This window comes from Oryctolagus cuniculus, chromosome 13 (genome assembly GCF_051225735.1).
Source record: "Oryctolagus cuniculus isolate XC-2025 breed Fujian yellow rabbit chromosome 13, ASM5122573v1, whole genome shotgun sequence".
NCBI classification, from domain to species: domain Eukaryota; kingdom Metazoa; phylum Chordata; class Mammalia; order Lagomorpha; family Leporidae; genus Oryctolagus; species Oryctolagus cuniculus.
This window is the reverse complement of record NC_142879.1, coordinates 20,396,026-20,412,276: the sequence shown is the minus strand read 5'-3', so window position 1 is coordinate 20,412,276 and position 16,251 is coordinate 20,396,026. Positions and strand designations below refer to the sequence as shown.

Genomic DNA, 16,251 nt, shown 5'->3' with positions numbered 1-16,251 from the left:
GGTGTGGTGGGAACAGAACTGGAGAGGTGTCAGCTGTGGGAGGTCTGACCCGCCGAGCCCGGGTCTGGATTCTGTCCCACTGCAGCAAAGGAAGGTTTGGGTGCCTTTTAGAGCACTCTGGCTGCAATGTCGCCGCGGAGCAGGGGCACAGGAGCAAGGACACTGGCAGTTCAGACCACGAGGGCTGGGACCAGGGGGAAATGTGCACAGGGACACGGGGGTCGGACTTCAGAGACAGCCTGGGGACTTGAGAGTGATGAGAAAGGACTTTTTAAAAAATGTTCATTATTTATTTATTTTAATCTATGAGAGAGAGAGAGAGAGAGAGAGAGAGAGAGAGAGAGAGAGAGAGAAAATTGATCTTCCATCTACTTGTTCACTCCCCAAAATGCCTGCAACAGCTTGGGGCTGGGCCAGTCAAAACTCTGAGTCTGAAAATTCATCCAGGGCTGGCGCCGTGGCTCACTAGGCTAATCCTCCGCCTTGCGGCGCCGGCACACCGGGTTCTAGTCCCGGTCGGGACTCCGGATTCTGTCCCGGTTGCCCCTCTTCCAGGCCAGCTCTCTGCTGTGGCCAGGGAGTGCAGTGGAGGATGGCCCAAGTACTTGGGCCCTGCACCCCATGGGAGACCAGGATAAGTACCTGGCTCCTACCATCGGATCAGCACAGTGCGCCGGCCGCAGCGCGCCGGCCACGGCGGCCATTGGAGGGTGAACCAACGGCAAAGGAAGACCTTTCTCTCTGTCTTTCTCTCACTGTCCACTCTGCCTGTAAAAAAAAAGAAAAAAGAAAAAAAAGAAAATCCATCCAGGGGACCGAGCACTTGCGCCATCACCTGCTGCTTCCTTAGTGCAGTAGCGGGGAGTTGGATCCGAAGTGGAGCATCCAGGACTCCAACCAGCGCTCCGGTAGAGGATGAAAGCGGTGGCTTAACCCAAGGCACTACGACGCTGGCCCCGAAGGGATATTTCTGATATTCCTAGGAGTCAGCAGGGAGGTCCAGGGTGTTGCACGACATACTGTGAGCTGCCCAGTAATCCCGGAGGAGCTGCACCTGGAAATAGGGTCTACGTGTCCGCCCCCACACATGGTTCTCTGTCCGGCAGAGCTGGGTCTGTGTCTCAGGGGAGTGCCTTTGCCTGTATTGCTGTCACTACCCACAAAGTCCCAGTGATTTTTCTGCAAGAGTGGAACTGCCTCCCAGCCCTGCCCTCCCTCCCACCTTCACCCAACCCTGAAGAAAGGGAGGGGGTCACGACGTCCGGGGCTCCTTCACCACCAGTCCTGTCTGGGCATTGCACAGCACGTCTGCTTGCACGCACGGCCATGCTGAACAGGGAGGGTTTCCAGGACTGAGCGCCTCCCTACACCAGTCCCTCCAAGTCTAAAACACAAATTGTGCAAACGAGCTTGTCCAACAGAACCACCTTCCAGAAAGGGGCAGCTCTGGCAGAACTTCCTAGGGTAGGATGCTGGTGCCCACGGAAAGCCTTTTCTCTTTAGAACATGTTCGTGCATTGAGAGGCAGAGAGACAGAGCAAGCTCACTTTGGCTGGTTCACTCCCCCAAATGCCAGTAGCAGCTGTGGGGGCTCAATCCAGGTCTCCCGCAAGGGTGGCAGGAACCTAACCACGTGGTCCAGCACTGTCGCCTCCCAGGGTCTACACTGGCAGGAAGCTGGGGTCCAGAGCCGAAGCTGGGAATTGGATCCAGGCACACTGATGGGCGACGCGGGAGCCCTAGCCAGTGTCTTAACTGCCAGTCCGCACCCCCACCCCAGAAAGACCTCGGATTCATTTCCGTCACCCCTTCGCACTCCTCTCCCACACATTAACCGAGGCAAATGAACAAATCACACGGCCAGAGTCCACTTTGAACAACTTTGATTATACGTTTAGTGTTCTCTATACAAAAGAAATCAGTTTTTACAGTGATTCGGAAAAAAACTCTGAATAATTTGGCCTTTTCGTTGCTCATGCAGTCAGTTCATAAGTCCAGGTATTAGATGGTCCTCTGTGGCCACGAGTCCTCCCCACCGAAGGCCCCAGCGCCCTCAGACACGCACCTGTCGCTGACGAAGTGGGTTAATGCGAAATATCGTGCCCAAAGGAAAGAACGCGCTATGAGAAGGGTTAAGTCGAGGTCTGCCCGCGGAGAGTTAACTGTGTCACCAACAGAAAGAAATCAGGCCAGCCAGTGGGTGTGTGGGAATGTGGGGAGGGATGGAGGCCCTGGGAAAACCTTTTCCCACTGAAAAGAGCAAACTGGAATGGTGGGGCGATGTGTGTTGGGGAGGAGCAGGGTAGGAGGTCCTCCAGGTGCACGTGGGGCAGGGGTGGGACCAAGACAGAAGGCGGCACAGGCGACGGATGGACAGACGGACGCTCAGCTCAACAAGGGGTGTGAGGAAGCCGGCGGAGGGTGGGGAGCCGGGCAGAGGGACAACACTGCCTGGGGACATGGCGTTTGGGAGTCAGAACAAACAGCAGGTCAGGGTCAGCTGATCTGCAGCGCTTTGAACAAAAGAAAACAGAGTCGTACACAAAACTCCGGAGAGTTTCTCCCAGACTTTTGTGTTTATTGCTTCACGGAACTCTTTCATCCCAGCGACTGCCAGGCTGGCAGGACAGACACAGACCCTCTGTGCCCTCCCCTGCGGATCGCAGCAAGCTGAGGGCTCTGGTGTCACTGCACGGGAGCCACCACCGGAGGGGGGCGCAGTCTCGGCTTCACAGTAATGCCACCAATCAATCAGCCTGTCACTCTCGGCTACAGTCCTGGTCACTCCTACCCTGCACGGCTCGGGCAACAACCACAGGCTGTCCCACACCGGCTGATCCCATTGTGGGAGGTGCACGGGGATGTGGGAGACATGGAAGAGGTGCCCAAGGGCGGACCTGGACAACAATGGCTCCGCAGTCACACCTCCGTGCAAGGAGGCAGCGGCAGTGAAATGAAAGAACACTGGACAAGGAGCAGAAGGCCAAGGTCAGGCCCCACCCTGACCTCAGCTGACCAGCCGCGTGCTTAAGAAGCTCCCTGCCACCTCCTCTCCTCGTCTGTTCCATCAGCACCTGCTGACGTCCGATTCCATCCTCAGCTGGACCGCCCGCTTAATACCCACACCCCCACAGGAGGAGCACCGGCTTCGGCTCTGGCTTGAGACCCCAGTGGGAGGCCCTGCTGGGTGTCCTCACCGTGGGTTCAGGGCGGTTCCTTCCTAGTAGAGGGGAAGAGAGGGCAGGTCCTGGGCATGGCCATGCAGGAGGGAGACACACGGGGTGGTCCCTGCAGTTCACGGGAGGGGCTGCAGAAGTCTCCTAGCGCACGGCGTCTCAACACTTCCAAGTTCTTGGCTTCCTTGGACCAAGTCCTCTCTAGCTTTCCTTTATGTTAAGCTGGGGACCTCCTCCATCTACTCCTGAGCCCCCGTGCAGGACGCTCTGCTGGGCCTGACCCCACCACGGGCTTGGGCGCGTTTCGCAGGGGCTGGCTGCAGTGGCACCAAGGCGTCACGAGGGCCAGGCTGTGGGCTGTCCTTTCTCTGAGCAGCCCAGCCAGGGCTCAGCCCACGGACCCGCACCCTTTCAGGGTGTTAGCCAAGCAGCCCACAGAGACAGCCTGGTCATAGCCCTGCTCCAGCCACACTGGGGATGCCCTAGGACTTGCCCAGCTCCAGCTCTGGGGCTTAGCAGGGACCATAATCAGCCACTGGCCGTGCTGCCCCTGGGGGGTTTCTCTCCCCTGCAGGCCATTCTGTCTCTAGACTGGAGCCACCTGAGTAGGGCCCATGTTGTGCACGGAACCCATGCAACACCTTCTACATCACTTCTCATGCAGGCTCAGACACCAAGACAACATCATCATCCAGACCGTCAGCCCCTGAACTGCTGCTCTACTGTGGTGCTGGGGTCTGCGTCTCTGTGTAGGTGCTGGGCGTGGCAGGGGCACTTGTCCCTTAGCTGGAAAACCCACAAGCACCCTCGCATCTCTCTCCCCCTCTTCCAAAGGTCAACTGTGGTCAGAACAGGATCTCCGGGCCCAGGCGGCAGGTGCACCTTGCAGGGATGCTGTTGGCACTGGCTGGCTCTGACAGGCGGTCACTTCTCCAGACCTCAGGATGTGCCAGCAAGAGGGAGGACCAGATGTCTGCAACCTCTCCGGGCCAGGGAGATGAGCAAGGGAGAGAGCTGAGACTCAACCATGCCCTCAAAGAAACAGATGGGACCCCGCCACCATAACCCAGGCAAGGCAGGAGGTGGCTGTCCCCTCCTGTGGTGGTGTACTTCCAAACACTGACCTCCCTTGCCCCTCAGGTGGGCCCATGCCCCTCTGTGGGGGGAGGCACTGAATACAGACAGGTTAAGTAGTGGCCCCAAGAGGCAGAACAAAGAGGCTCCGGAAGCAGTGCCATTTCTCAACCCCACCCTGCGGGCTGTGACCGCCCAGCTCTGACAAATCCTGCCGACCACACGGGCCAAGATCTGCCTCTGCAGCCTCTCTCTGCTTGCGTGGAGCCATCAGCAGCTTCAGCAACTCAGGGGCCAGTGTCTCAAGACTCAGGTCCCAGATCGGCCAGCCCCGGAGGGCAGGCACCACACCTGACTCAGTCACCACGGTACCCGGAGCTCAGGCCCTGGCTCAGACGAGATGCTCAGAGCATCTGCTGAGTGAATGCAAATGGACAGACGAGAGCACAGCACTGGGTCTGCAGCCCGGTCAATGCAGCTTCCACAGTCACTACAAGACAACTGCACCTCCTCCCCCGCCAGGCAAGCTGCAGCACCTGGGCATCGCCCACTCCTGGCATGGTTGTTGGTATGCTTCGAGACACACAGCTGGCAGGGAGGGCTGGGCAATACTGCTTTCCTGCTGAGTTGGGGCGACTCTGGCATGGGATCCACAGCAAAAGGCCTCGCCCATTCCTGGGAGGGGCAGCCTCTTAGGTTAACCTTGCAAGCCACCTACTTCGGCCTCTGATCTTGCTGCGCCATCTTGGGGTGGGGAGAACACTCAGCTCTTCAGTGCCCAGTCTGCTCCTGCCTGAAGGGCTGTGGTTGTGTGGCAGTTGTGGTGGGGGTGGGGCAGATCTTGGCAGCCACAGAACAATAGCCAGAGAGAGAGAGAGAGAGAGAGAGAGAGAGAGGAAGGCAGCAGTATTCTCTTGAAACACACATGGAGGACGGTTCAGAGCCCAGGAGGGCACTGGAACAGGGTGCACAGACCAGTAGACTCACCTCTCCCAGGACCCTGCAGACAGAAGAGGCAGGGAGACAGCTACGATGACACCATCAGCCCTTCCTGCCCACAGCCTGCCTTTGCTGAGGGGCTCACTAGATGGCCGTGCAGCGCGGACGGATGCCTGAGAAACTCGACCACCGTGTGTACACCCAGACTGCTTCCGGAAAGGCCAGTCCTTCACTCGGCCCCCACCCTCGCTTCCCTGACGCCCCCCTCAGCGACACTGGGCTGGGGCAGCAGGTGTTGGAAGAGAGCCGGAGGAGAGGGTCCCGAGCTCTTTACCCTGTCCCCTTTCAGCAGGAGAGCGGCCCCTGGGCCTTCCCCGTGCACACCTGGGCGTGGCCCGGGCCCCAGGGCCACGGCGCACTCCTCTCAGGTTCACAGCCCACCCCTGCTCGGCGCTGGGCTACAGTGCCTTTTCCTGCGGCTGGAGCGCGTGCGTCTACGGGCTTGCCTGCATTTGAATGATTCCGAAGGGATGCAAGCCTTGCTAATACCGTTGCGGCTTCAATATGTGGCAAACGACGCTTTCACAAAGCCACTGAGGGACACCAGCCTGGACCAGCTTGGGCCCCTAGGCCAGCAGCTGGAGGCCCCTTCTTGGGGACAGCTTCATCCTCCTGGAACCAACTCGGGCTGCAGCAAGAGCTGAGGGCCCGTCATAGGCTCCAGACCTCCCCCTCGCTCTCACCGGGGATGCCAGGTACCTTTGGTTTCAAAGAGGATTAGGTGGGGAGGGAGAGGCAGCACCTTCACTCTGGGAACTGCAGGTCTGCGAGGGTCTCTTCCAGGGGCCCAGGCTGAGGGCCCATGAGTGGCTCCTTCAGTCCTGCTGGGGCACTGCTGGGGCACTGCAGGGGCTGCCCCCAACAACTTGAGACAGACACAGGTCGCTGGAGGCTGCGAGGCTTGCGCGGGGGGTGGGGGGGCTGGGCCCCTGGGAGCTCCAGCGACAGATCAGAACTGCATAAGGCATACAAAGAGCATTGCGAGCCCCAGGCAGGGGCATCACAGCACGGCCAGAATGGTGCCACCTCAGGGTCCCCATACGTGTCTACCCTCCGTCTCGGCGGCAGGTCCCCATGCACGCACCATGTTGAATGGAGTCTCAGTATCATTCAGAGCTGACCAAGGCAAGGAAATCTGCTAGAGCTAGTGGGGGGGCAGTGCCTTACACCCCCAAACACAGGCCGCCATCGCCTTGAGGGTAGCAGCGAAGACACCTGGCAGGTGGGCGGGCACCTCCCTGCGTCCTGGTTTCACTGCCGGCACAGGCAGAGGAGGGAGGTCCAAATCAGCCTTGTTCTTCTCTCTACAGGGGAGCACAGTTCCCCCAGCACCCACACGGGTCTGCTCCTGCCTGAGGCTCGTTCCCCGGGGCTGGCGTCCTCTCCACCAGAGCCCACTCCCGCTCCTCAGACCCGTATGGTCTGTGCAGCTCGCATCCTGGTTTTCCCGGGGGGAAGATGGAGGAGCTAGAGGTAAACTCATCTCCCAAGCGAACCACAGAGAGGCAAGGAGGCCTGCCCAGCTGCTCCTGCCAAAAATACTGTTGTTTCCCAGAACGGAGCCGAGCCCAGCTCAGTGACTGCCAGGCCCGAGGCGCAGGGGCTGGGAGCGAGGGAGGCGCGCGGCGAGAAAGGCATCCTTGGGAAGAAGGCTCGCCCTGCGGCTGTGTGAATACTGCGGCTCTCCCGTCCGGCCGTCCACTCTCGGGTCACTCCTTTTTGCCTACCGTGGTGGTTTCCTGGGGCAGGAGCCACCCAGGCCCTCTTTCCCAAGGACACTTCTTCAAAAAGGAAAAGGAAATGGAGACACTGGGTCCAAGGGGAAGAAGCACAAAGCCCAAATAAACACGGTGAGAAGTACCGCAGCCAGCAGACGCGGTGTGCGCCGGTGCCAGGGTTCAGGGCGGCTGGGAGACGGGCAAGGGGCCGGGGCTCCCTTCAGCGAGCTTGGCCATGGCTCGAGCGCTCCCACACTGGTGGCACCCGGGGGTGTGGGGGGGTCATTGGGAGGGGGCTTGTGGGTGGCTGGGGGGGTCTCTGAGACCCCCATGCTGTACCCGTGTCCCTGAAGGTGGCGGCGGCTGTGTGGCAGGGTCTGCAGCGGCTTCGTCTCCCCCTCCCCTCCTCCCACTCGCAAAATAGTGGCGGAGCCCCGGCGGGCTCGGTTAGGCCAGGGAGTAGATGGCGTTGACGGGGGACGTGGCCTCTGAGCTCTCGTTGCCCTCCGTCTCCTCCTTGTCCTTCTTGACCGTGTACTGCCCGATGAAGGAGCCGTCCTCGTTGAACTGGCCCTCCCCGCCCTCGCCGTAGTCCACCAGGCTGTCGTCGCTCTCCTGCTGTTTGATGGTGCCGTCCAGCGACGTCTGGCTGCCTTGCAGAGGCTTGTTGTCCTCGTCACTGGCCACAGAGAGACAGAGAGTCAGGGGCTGGCCTGGTCCAGCGCGGCCCATACACCCTGGCAGGGAGGGGCAGAGTAGCCGCCTCTGGCCGGGTGTGTGCCCTGCACAGCTGGAGGGGGCAGGCACCCCCAGAGTGCACTGAACAGTCCGCCTCACCCTCCCTTGCCTGCCAAAGGGGCACTGAGGCCTAGAGTCCAGCATCTTCTCTAAGCGAAGTGCTGGGTCACCAGAGCAGGATCTGGAGCCCACCCTTCTGGGCTGCTGGGCAGGGGTCCCCTCCATGAGACTGGGCTACCATCAGGGGTGGGAGCAGGCAGGGGAGCATGGCCACAGACTGTGAGCCACGGCCAAGCTGGGGGGTTCTAATCCCAAGTGTGTCACCGTGTGCTCTGATGACCTGTCCATCAAGGAGGGCCTGGATCGGCTGTGACCTACTGCGACCTGCGACTCATAGGAAAAGGCTCTGCCATTGACGGGTAAACCTGCCCCCGCCTCTCCACCTCCCTGCTGTTCCTCCGACACCCGCTGTGTCTACAGCCTGCTGCTGTGTCTACAGCCTACACCTGCTGCTGGGGCCGAGCAGGTGAACGAGTGTGTGACGGCAGGAGGGAGGGGACCCAGATCAGTGCCAGGCCCTTCCTTAAGCCCCACCTGAGACGCAACCCCTATAGTGGAAAGGCAGGGCCCAGCCTCTTGGCTGTCTCCCTTAGCCAAAGGAGTCCTTGTCTGGCCTTTACCAAAAGGAATTCTCTGACTTGTGGGAGTGACCCAGCTGGCCCCAGAAGGGTCTAATCAACGGCCTCAAGAAGTCATTTGCTTCTCCAATGGATAAAACCCTGCTGGCCAGCTCGGTCCAAAGGGGTTTGTTTAGGGAATTCAAGGTCCAGGCAGGGCAATTCCAGGTCTCAATACCACTACACGTATCCCCCCACTCCCTCCAGACCACTGGCGCCCACCTGGCCATCATAAATTCCCTACAGAGCACGGCGTCACCAACCAAGGAAGGGTTATGAGCACCACGCACTGACCGGGAATTTGCACACGGCAGATCATGCACCTGCGGCCCCAGTTTCAATTTCAGTCTGTAAGAACCTCCACCCCAGCTCCTCGGGGAGCCTGGGAATTGAACAGCAGCCGCCCAGCTCCTTGCTCTGCGCTTTGCAATAAACACCTACTTCCTCCCACCACCCCGATGCCAGCGACTGGCTTTCTGCCCATCGGGCAAGCCAACGCCAGTTTGCGGGTCCTATAGCAATACCTCCAACCAATTTAGAGTGTTGTTTGGCAACACTCCTGAGTGGAGTGAGCAGGGAGGCCTGGTGGGTCAGGTGGCACCGGCCCCTGGGCATGGACACCCAGTCGGCATGTCAGCCGTGCTCCCCAGGAGGTGAGGGGCTGCCCCCTGTACCAGCATCTGCTCAGATACCACATTCTTCCCCAGGACTGCCTTTAGGCTCAGAGGGGAACAGGTGCTGCGGGCTGCACTTCAGAGGGGAGCACACTCCCAAGCAGGAGGCAGCCCCGACCAGCAGCGGTGGTCTTGGTCCCTGAGGGTGGCCCACAGCGGTGCCAGGCAGTCTGAGCAGACGCGCCCCACCCTCCCCTGCTCACACTCAGTTCTTCCGGATGACTGGATGGCCATTACAGCGGGCAGTGTGCTCTCCACTTAATAGCAGGGTGGGTAAAGGTGGCTGTCGGGGGAGGGCCGCTGGGTGCTAGAGGATGGAAAGCTATTAGCCCGGTCCCCTGGCCCAGTGCGTGGCGTGATGGGGCCACATTAGCCAGCCCAGCGGAGCTCTCTGCTGGGCAGTGCGGTGAAAGGCACGGCTGGAGCCAGGGCTGTGCTGAACTTGTGCAGGGGTGGGGCTCACTCTCTGTGAGCTGGGGGGGGGGGGTCTCACTGCCAGGCTCCTCGCCCCACTTGCCAGTCTTCTGCATACATACCCCTTCCCAGGGCCTCTACCCTCCCGCAGGCCCCTGGGATCGTGTGATGCCATCTGCCAAGTTGCAATCACTGGGCAGGGATGGCTCAGCCAGGGGAGGGGTCTGGCCAGAGTCTTGGGGGAGCAGGGAGTCTGGAAGGAACAGACCTCTCCTAAATGAACCTGAATGATCTGGGGTGCCCTGGTCTAGCCACCTGTCAGCCTTGCCTCCAAGCAAGCTTCCGGGTCCTGTGGGCATACATGGGGGAGGGGGCAGAAAGGCCCCAAGGAGAAAGGCACTTGGCCCCTGAGCCACAGGGCTGGAGAGATGAGCCACGTCGGTCCCTCTGGGTGCTGAGTCTGTCCTGATGTCCTGATCTCAACCTTTCCCCAGACCCATCCAAGCGGAGGCTCCAGGACGGCTGCCATGTGGTGTGCAGGCCGGCCGGCTCCCATGCACACACATCCAGCCTCCAGGTCTTAGGGGAGCAGGCACGGGCACTGGCCCCGCAGCTTTGGTGTCTGGGGAAGAAGCGCACGAGGAAGCAGCTTCTCCCGGTGCAGGCTGCAGGGCCCTGTCCTGCAGGAGCTCCTCAGTCCGCTCTCTGGCTGCACTGGGGGCTGGGCCAGGGAAGGCCCCATGGCCTATGGAGCTGAAGGCCAGGGAATGGCTCTTAGCCCATGGGGAAGCTGGGGACAGCCCGGGGAGAAGGGGCGGGAACTCTGGGCTTGCCCTTTGGGAGGTCTGTGGGGACAAGGGACTGGGTGGAGAGTCACGGTTCCCTAGGCTGCCAGAGGTGCTCCTGGGTGGGCCACGGCGCCACGACCCACTCATCTGATCCTGCTTGCCAGGCTGCTGCTGGGCACAGAGGGGGTCCTGAGGCTGAATGAGTTGCAGCAAGGGGGCCCAGGGCTGGTTTTCAGAATAAAGCTGCAAACCAGGAGCTCACCATTTGAGCTGGGCAGGGGGACGAATGGATGGCATGGAGCAAATGAACGGTGTCCAGGAGCCCCCTCTGTGTGCACCCTCAGCAGCCTGCAGCCCTGCCACAGCTCCCTCCACCAGAGGGGCAGAGGGGGCAGCCTGGTGGGCTGGGACACGGAGGCACACAGCCGCAGCAGCTGCTCTGGGCGGGGGAGCTCACGCACCTGTAGTCAAAGGAGCCGTCCTCTTCTTTGGGGTCCTCGGGGCCAAGGGGAACATCTTTCTTCTCTCGCACTTGGTGGGAGGAGCAGACACACAGGACGATGAGTGAGCAGGAGGCCCTGTGCTCCAGGGCGCCCGCCACGCTGTCTGCACTCAACCAGCTGCCAAGCATGAGCTGCCCCTTGTCCTCCTCTTCACCCGGGATGGGGGGCTGGGGGGTGCTCTTCGTAGCTCCATTCACAGCTGGAACCACCCCCTCTCAGGGCCTCCCCCAAACCCCAAGTAGATGTGATCCTCTCTTTGCCAAAGGCAAATCCTCCTCCGCTGTTCACACCTTTTCCCTCAGCTCTCAACAGCAGTGATCTGTGCACACTTCGCAGGCCTGTAACAGAGGCTGGCTCTCTGCCGATGGTGGGGCCTGGGTGTTTCCTCAAAGCTCCCAGCGGAGCGCCCTCCATGCCCATCCGTGGGTGGCACATGCCCTCCTATCCGGGACCCCACCTGTACCTCCCCCTGGTGTGTCGACGCCCAGTGGAAGCCCTGTCTGCTGTGCTGTGTTGGCTGCTATGTCCTTGGGGAGCAAGACCGCTTCCCCCCGAGTCCCAGGGGCTGGTATGCAGCGGGCCTGGCATGAAGGACTCTGTGTGTCCTTTCTGAGGCACAGGGCAGGATAATCAGGCCAGTGTTAGGTGAGGGAAACTGAGGCTTTCAGAGGTGAAGAACACAGCCATGACTAATTGGCAACCGAGTGAGGCTCAGAGCCCAGGACTCCTGGCTCCTCGGCTGCTCGTCTTTGTAATGCACCAGGGCTTAGCCTGCAGCTGCAGGGAGGGAACTCAGCTGTGAAGAACTTTCTGGAATGGGGCATTTCCTGCATGGGCAAAGGAAGGCTCAGGACTCATCGGCACCCTTGGATGCACGTGCCCCAGACCCAGCGGCAAATGAAAGGCCGCCTTGCCTGCCTTCTCTCTTACGGAGAAACCAGCAAATGAGGCAAAGGCAAACATCACCGGCCAGCCAGGATTCTGATTCTGTTCCCTCCTGTTGGCAGAGGCCTTAACTTCAGAACCCTTCAGAACGGCAGGGTCTGTAGCTGTGGACACAAAGCAGACCCTCCCTCCCTTCAATTCCTTTGTGCTGAGTTCTAAGGGGCCCTGGGGCACATTTGGAGATGGGGGCTGGGGGGAGGGGAGCAGCTTCGTGCACGCTCAGGGTGATCCATTATCCTGTCTCCTGTCACCCTCCCCACCTGCCACAGAAGATGGCTTGCTTGCCCCTGTCTGAAAAGCCATCAGTCTTTCCAGGAACCGGAGGCCAGAGGTCCCCGGCCTTGGCCCCGGCGTGCCTGAGCTGGAAGGCTCTCGAGACCCATGGAAGAAAAACGCCTCCCCAGGACTCTAGGGGAGCACAAAGCCCTTTAAGGGGGAGCCCCGCCTGGTCTCCGCCTGCACCCCCACCCTCCTCGCCAGGCAGCCTCTCTCCCGGGGCGCCTCCTCTTCTCTGCTCTGACACATCAGAGAAAACGCCTCTTCTCCTTCCTCCCTTCCTGGGACACAAGAGCCGAACGAGATCCAGGCTGGAAAAGCCAAGGCGGTGAGCAGGTGGGTGGCAGGTCCCAGAGGGAAGCTCATTCCTCACCGAGCCCGGCTTCCTTCCACACCCTTGGAGCTGCCTGGGAGACGCCAACCCCACCTCAGGCAAACCGAGCTCACCCAACAGCCCTAAAACGCCCAGGGCAGGAGGAGGGCTGTGCGGCTAGCTTGGCAAAGGAGAGAACAGAGTCCCAGCACCTGGCTGGGAAGGCGCCGCCTCCCGAGAGAGCTGTCTGTAGCTCACCTGGGTGCCTGTCCCCCCGGGTCCTGACCCCCAGCTCACCTGGGTGCCCATCCCCAGCTCATCTGAGTCCTGTCCCACAGATTACCCGGATGCCTGTCCCTGGCTCACCTGGGTCCTGTCCCTGGCTCACCTGAGTCCTGTCCCACAGATTACCCGGATGCCTGTCCCTGGCTCACCTGGGTCCTGTCCCCGGCTCACCTGGGTACTTGCCACCACGACTCCTCTTGATGAAACAGACGATGAGCAGGATCAGCACCAGGAGGGCGATGGCGCACATGAGCCCGATGAACCAGCCCTGTGTGGCGATGTCGGCCTGGTTGTTGGTGTAAGCTGGGGGGTTGGGGGGAGGCCAGAAGAGCCATGAGTGATTTCGTGGGGGACAAGGTAAGGAGGGAGAGTTGGGGGGTGCTGCAGCGACTTTCACGTGGTCTTTCTCCTGGAGCCTAGCACTCCACCTGGCAGCCCTCTGGCCCAAACTATCCCAGGAAAGGGGCAAAAAGAAAATCATTCAGGAGCCAAGGTTAAAAGATCAGCAAAGAAGCAAAGGAAAGGAGTCAGGGCAGCAGATAAGAAGCAGAAAGCTATGCAGGTGCCCGTGGGAGGGAAATGTCCCCTAAGGACCAGGCACGGATCCTGCAGACCCACGGGTGGGCGGAGATGGCATGGAGGGACGAGTCCCCTCGAGTGAGCCACAGTGGAGAGACAGGGCCCACACGCTGTTCTTCAGAGAGCGGGGGCTCTAAGAACACCTCCGTGGGCCTGTGCAGGTGCCCGCAAGGCCTGGAGGCTGCCTGGCACTGGGTCCTGGGCTGGGGGCAGGTCCAAGGGCCTTCTGTCTCCCCAGCCAGGTTATACGCTCCCTGGCAGCAAGGCAGTGCTGGTGCGGGCACCCCAGACAAGTCCACGGGCTCAGCACTACCGGAGTTGTACCTTCCTTCCCGCCCCAGGGCACTGCCAGATACCTTCCACACAGGGAGACCCTCACCTGGGCCTGTGACAAGCAGACTTACCCCCGCCTGGCCCCATGGCAGCGAGGCCCCCTCTGTCCCTGCCTGTGTGCAGACCTGTTTCACGGGGGCAGAGCCCAGTTGCTTTATGGGGCACAGATGGGTGGGCCCGGAGAACTGGAGCGCAGGCATCATGTGACACAGGTGTCTCCTCTGGGCCAGTGGAGGGGGCTGAGGTTATGGCTACAGAACAAAGGGGCAGCTCCTAAAATGCCTCAATGGGGAGGGGGGGTCAGAGGAGCAGAACCCACTCCAGCAGTCCTGCCTGGCGACAGCCACACGGCAGCTGGAGCCCCACGAGCCGAGGCAGCGGGCCGCCCCTACTTGGGAACAAGCGCGAGGATCACTGTAGGGGCTGCTCCAGCCCCCGTGCTCCCAGACCCTCATCATTTGCCATTCTGTGGGGGGGCGAGGGGTCTGTGTTTGCCCGGGGGCAGAGACCATCTCCTTGACCCCATGGCATTGCACCAAGACAGCTCTCCGTGGATGGCAAGCGTGGACAAGGGAGCACTTCTGTGCTCTCTGCACAACAGGGCTGCCCCCAGGCCCCAGGAGCAGCGGAATCCCAAAGACCACCCTGATGTGTGTCTGCCATGGAGAAAATGCCCCCCCCCCCACCGCGGTGGTCAGAGCCCCCTCCCGGAGTCTCCCGGGGTTCCGACCACTCCTTGCTGCAACCCCCAAGGCTTCCCATCACCATGGAGAAAACCGCATACCTCAGCCCAACACGCCACGCTGCCGGAGCCGGCCCTGGCCACCCCTCCTCCCACCTCCCACCACGCTCACCGCACCCTCAATGTGCCCGCCAGACCGGGCCGCTGTCACTCCTGCGCGGCTGCCAGCAGATGCAACTCCCAGAACCTCCCAGCCTAAGCAAGTCCCTCCTCCCGCCCCTGAGGGAGGATCGCTGTACCGAGCACTCTGATTTACCTTTCTCACAGCACCCGTACCCACTTGCTTTATCGCTACTAACAGTTCCCGCCGACAAGCACTTCCTGTGGACCAGGCACTGCCTTAAGTACCCTCCCACACATCAGCCAGCCTAATCCTTATCACAACCCCACCCGGCGGGGTTTCCCTTTCGTTCCCAGTTTACAGATGACGAAACCGAGGCCCAGAGAGGTCGAGTGACTTGCTGAAGGTCACAGGGTGAGCGCAGGGCAGCACTGGGATGCGACTCTGGAGAATCTGTGCTACAGGCCACCCCACTCTGGTCCCCCACGCAGAGGTTGGCTCCTGGAGGGAGGGGCGGCCAGGTTCCCCGGTGGCTCCCCGGGGCTGGAGGCAGAGCCCGGGGCGTCAGAGGTGCTCAATTTACCCCCTGCTCAAGGAGCCCTCATCTTCCCTCCATGCAGCGCACGCCCCGCCCCGGCCTGTGGGGCCACTGCTTGCCTTGACCTTGACCTTGTCCCGCCTCTCATACCACCCACTCGAGCTCAGCGCAGTTCTCGCAGTTCTCCCAGTTCTCCGCTGTGGGGCTCCTGCATCTTTTCTGCTCTCACCGGGGAGATCTGCTGGGGCGGGAAGCAGACCCAGGCCCCAGACGGGAGCCTGTCATTCCTCTCCGTCCCTACGGCACTGCCCCCAAGCGCCTGTTGCCCTCCATCAGCAATGACCTCGGACAGCTCTGCCCGGTCTCCTCCTCCTGTGTCCAACAGGGGCTCTCCTTCCCCCTCCAGAGATGCTCCTCCCTCCTACGGGGGACCCAGCGCCCCTTCCTCAGCCTCCCGGCCCCATACAGATCTCTGGTCTCCCTAGCATCTTCTTCCTCTTTGCTGTTAAACACATGGAGGGCTCCTACATCTTCAAACCAACCCGAAGCACCTTCCAGTCTCTCCTTGGCTCCGGCTCACGCACTGTCCTTTCGTAAGAGCCCCCTTCATCTCGCGAGGCGTCCACTCCCTGCCAACCCTGTCCTCACCCCAGTAAGCTGCCACCCAGCCCCTGTGTGCTCAGGCTCCCCTTCGTTCTGGAGGGGTCCCCTCACCTGTTCCCCTTGGTGTCCATGGACCCCTAGACTTTACATTGTTACAGCCCGAGGACCCCTTCACCTCACCCCGCTTAGGAACACGCCACTGCCTCTCTGCCCTTTCCACGCAGGGTTTGGGTCCTCGGCTGGGCCTCCCAGGTGCCCACGGGCTGTCCGTGCCTCTCCCTTCCTGCCCAGGCACCCTGGACCACACCCTCGTGCCCAGCTCTTCCCACTTTCTCCCCCCCCAGTCTCAGGGCGCTCCAGCTCATGCCTTCTCTCACCTTTGATTTCTTTCCCAACGGCTCCACACAGCCCTAACGTTAACCACGTTCCCCGGTCCTAGCGTGCAGTCCCAGTCAGCCCTCTATCCCCGGAGGCTGCTGTGAATTCAACCACCACGGATCATCAGGCCCTTGACGGTCCTATCTGCACGGAGCATGGACGCTCTCCTTGTTATCGTGCCCTGGATGCTACAGTACAACTGTCAAGTGTTGACATTGTGCTGGGTGTCGACTAGGGATATTTAAAGGACACAGGAGGATGTGCACAGGTTACATGTGAATACGGTGCCATTTTACACTTGGGACTTGGGCATCTGTGGATTTTGGCATCCATGGAGGGTCCTGGAACCCACACCCACGGATACCGAGGGACGACTGAGTACAATTAAAGCCTTGAGACCAGACATCTCTCTGAACCACCCATGACTCAGTATGATG

The 16,251-nt window shown here is 60.9% G+C and overlaps 1 protein-coding gene across 22 annotated transcripts in view; it reads right to left on the bottom strand.

The window, feature by feature from the left end:
- Positions 1-1,871: 1,871 nt before the first annotated feature.
- The window catches only part of NFASC (neurofascin), a 180,995-nt gene continuing 166,615 nt past the window's right edge, over positions 1,872-16,251 (bottom strand). For all 22 annotated transcript variants that reach the window (XM_070055159.2, XM_089312095.1, XM_070055168.2 and 19 more), the window contains 3 exons: positions 12,752-12,883; positions 10,720-10,789; positions 1,872-7,646 (listed from right to left, as the gene is read on the bottom strand). In XM_070055159.2, coding sequence (XP_069911260.1) covers positions 7,415-7,646; positions 10,720-10,789; positions 12,752-12,883 — 434 coding nt within the window. In that variant the 3' untranslated portion in view covers positions 1,872-7,414. The remainder of the gene's footprint in view (positions 7,647-10,719; positions 10,790-12,751; positions 12,884-16,251) is intronic.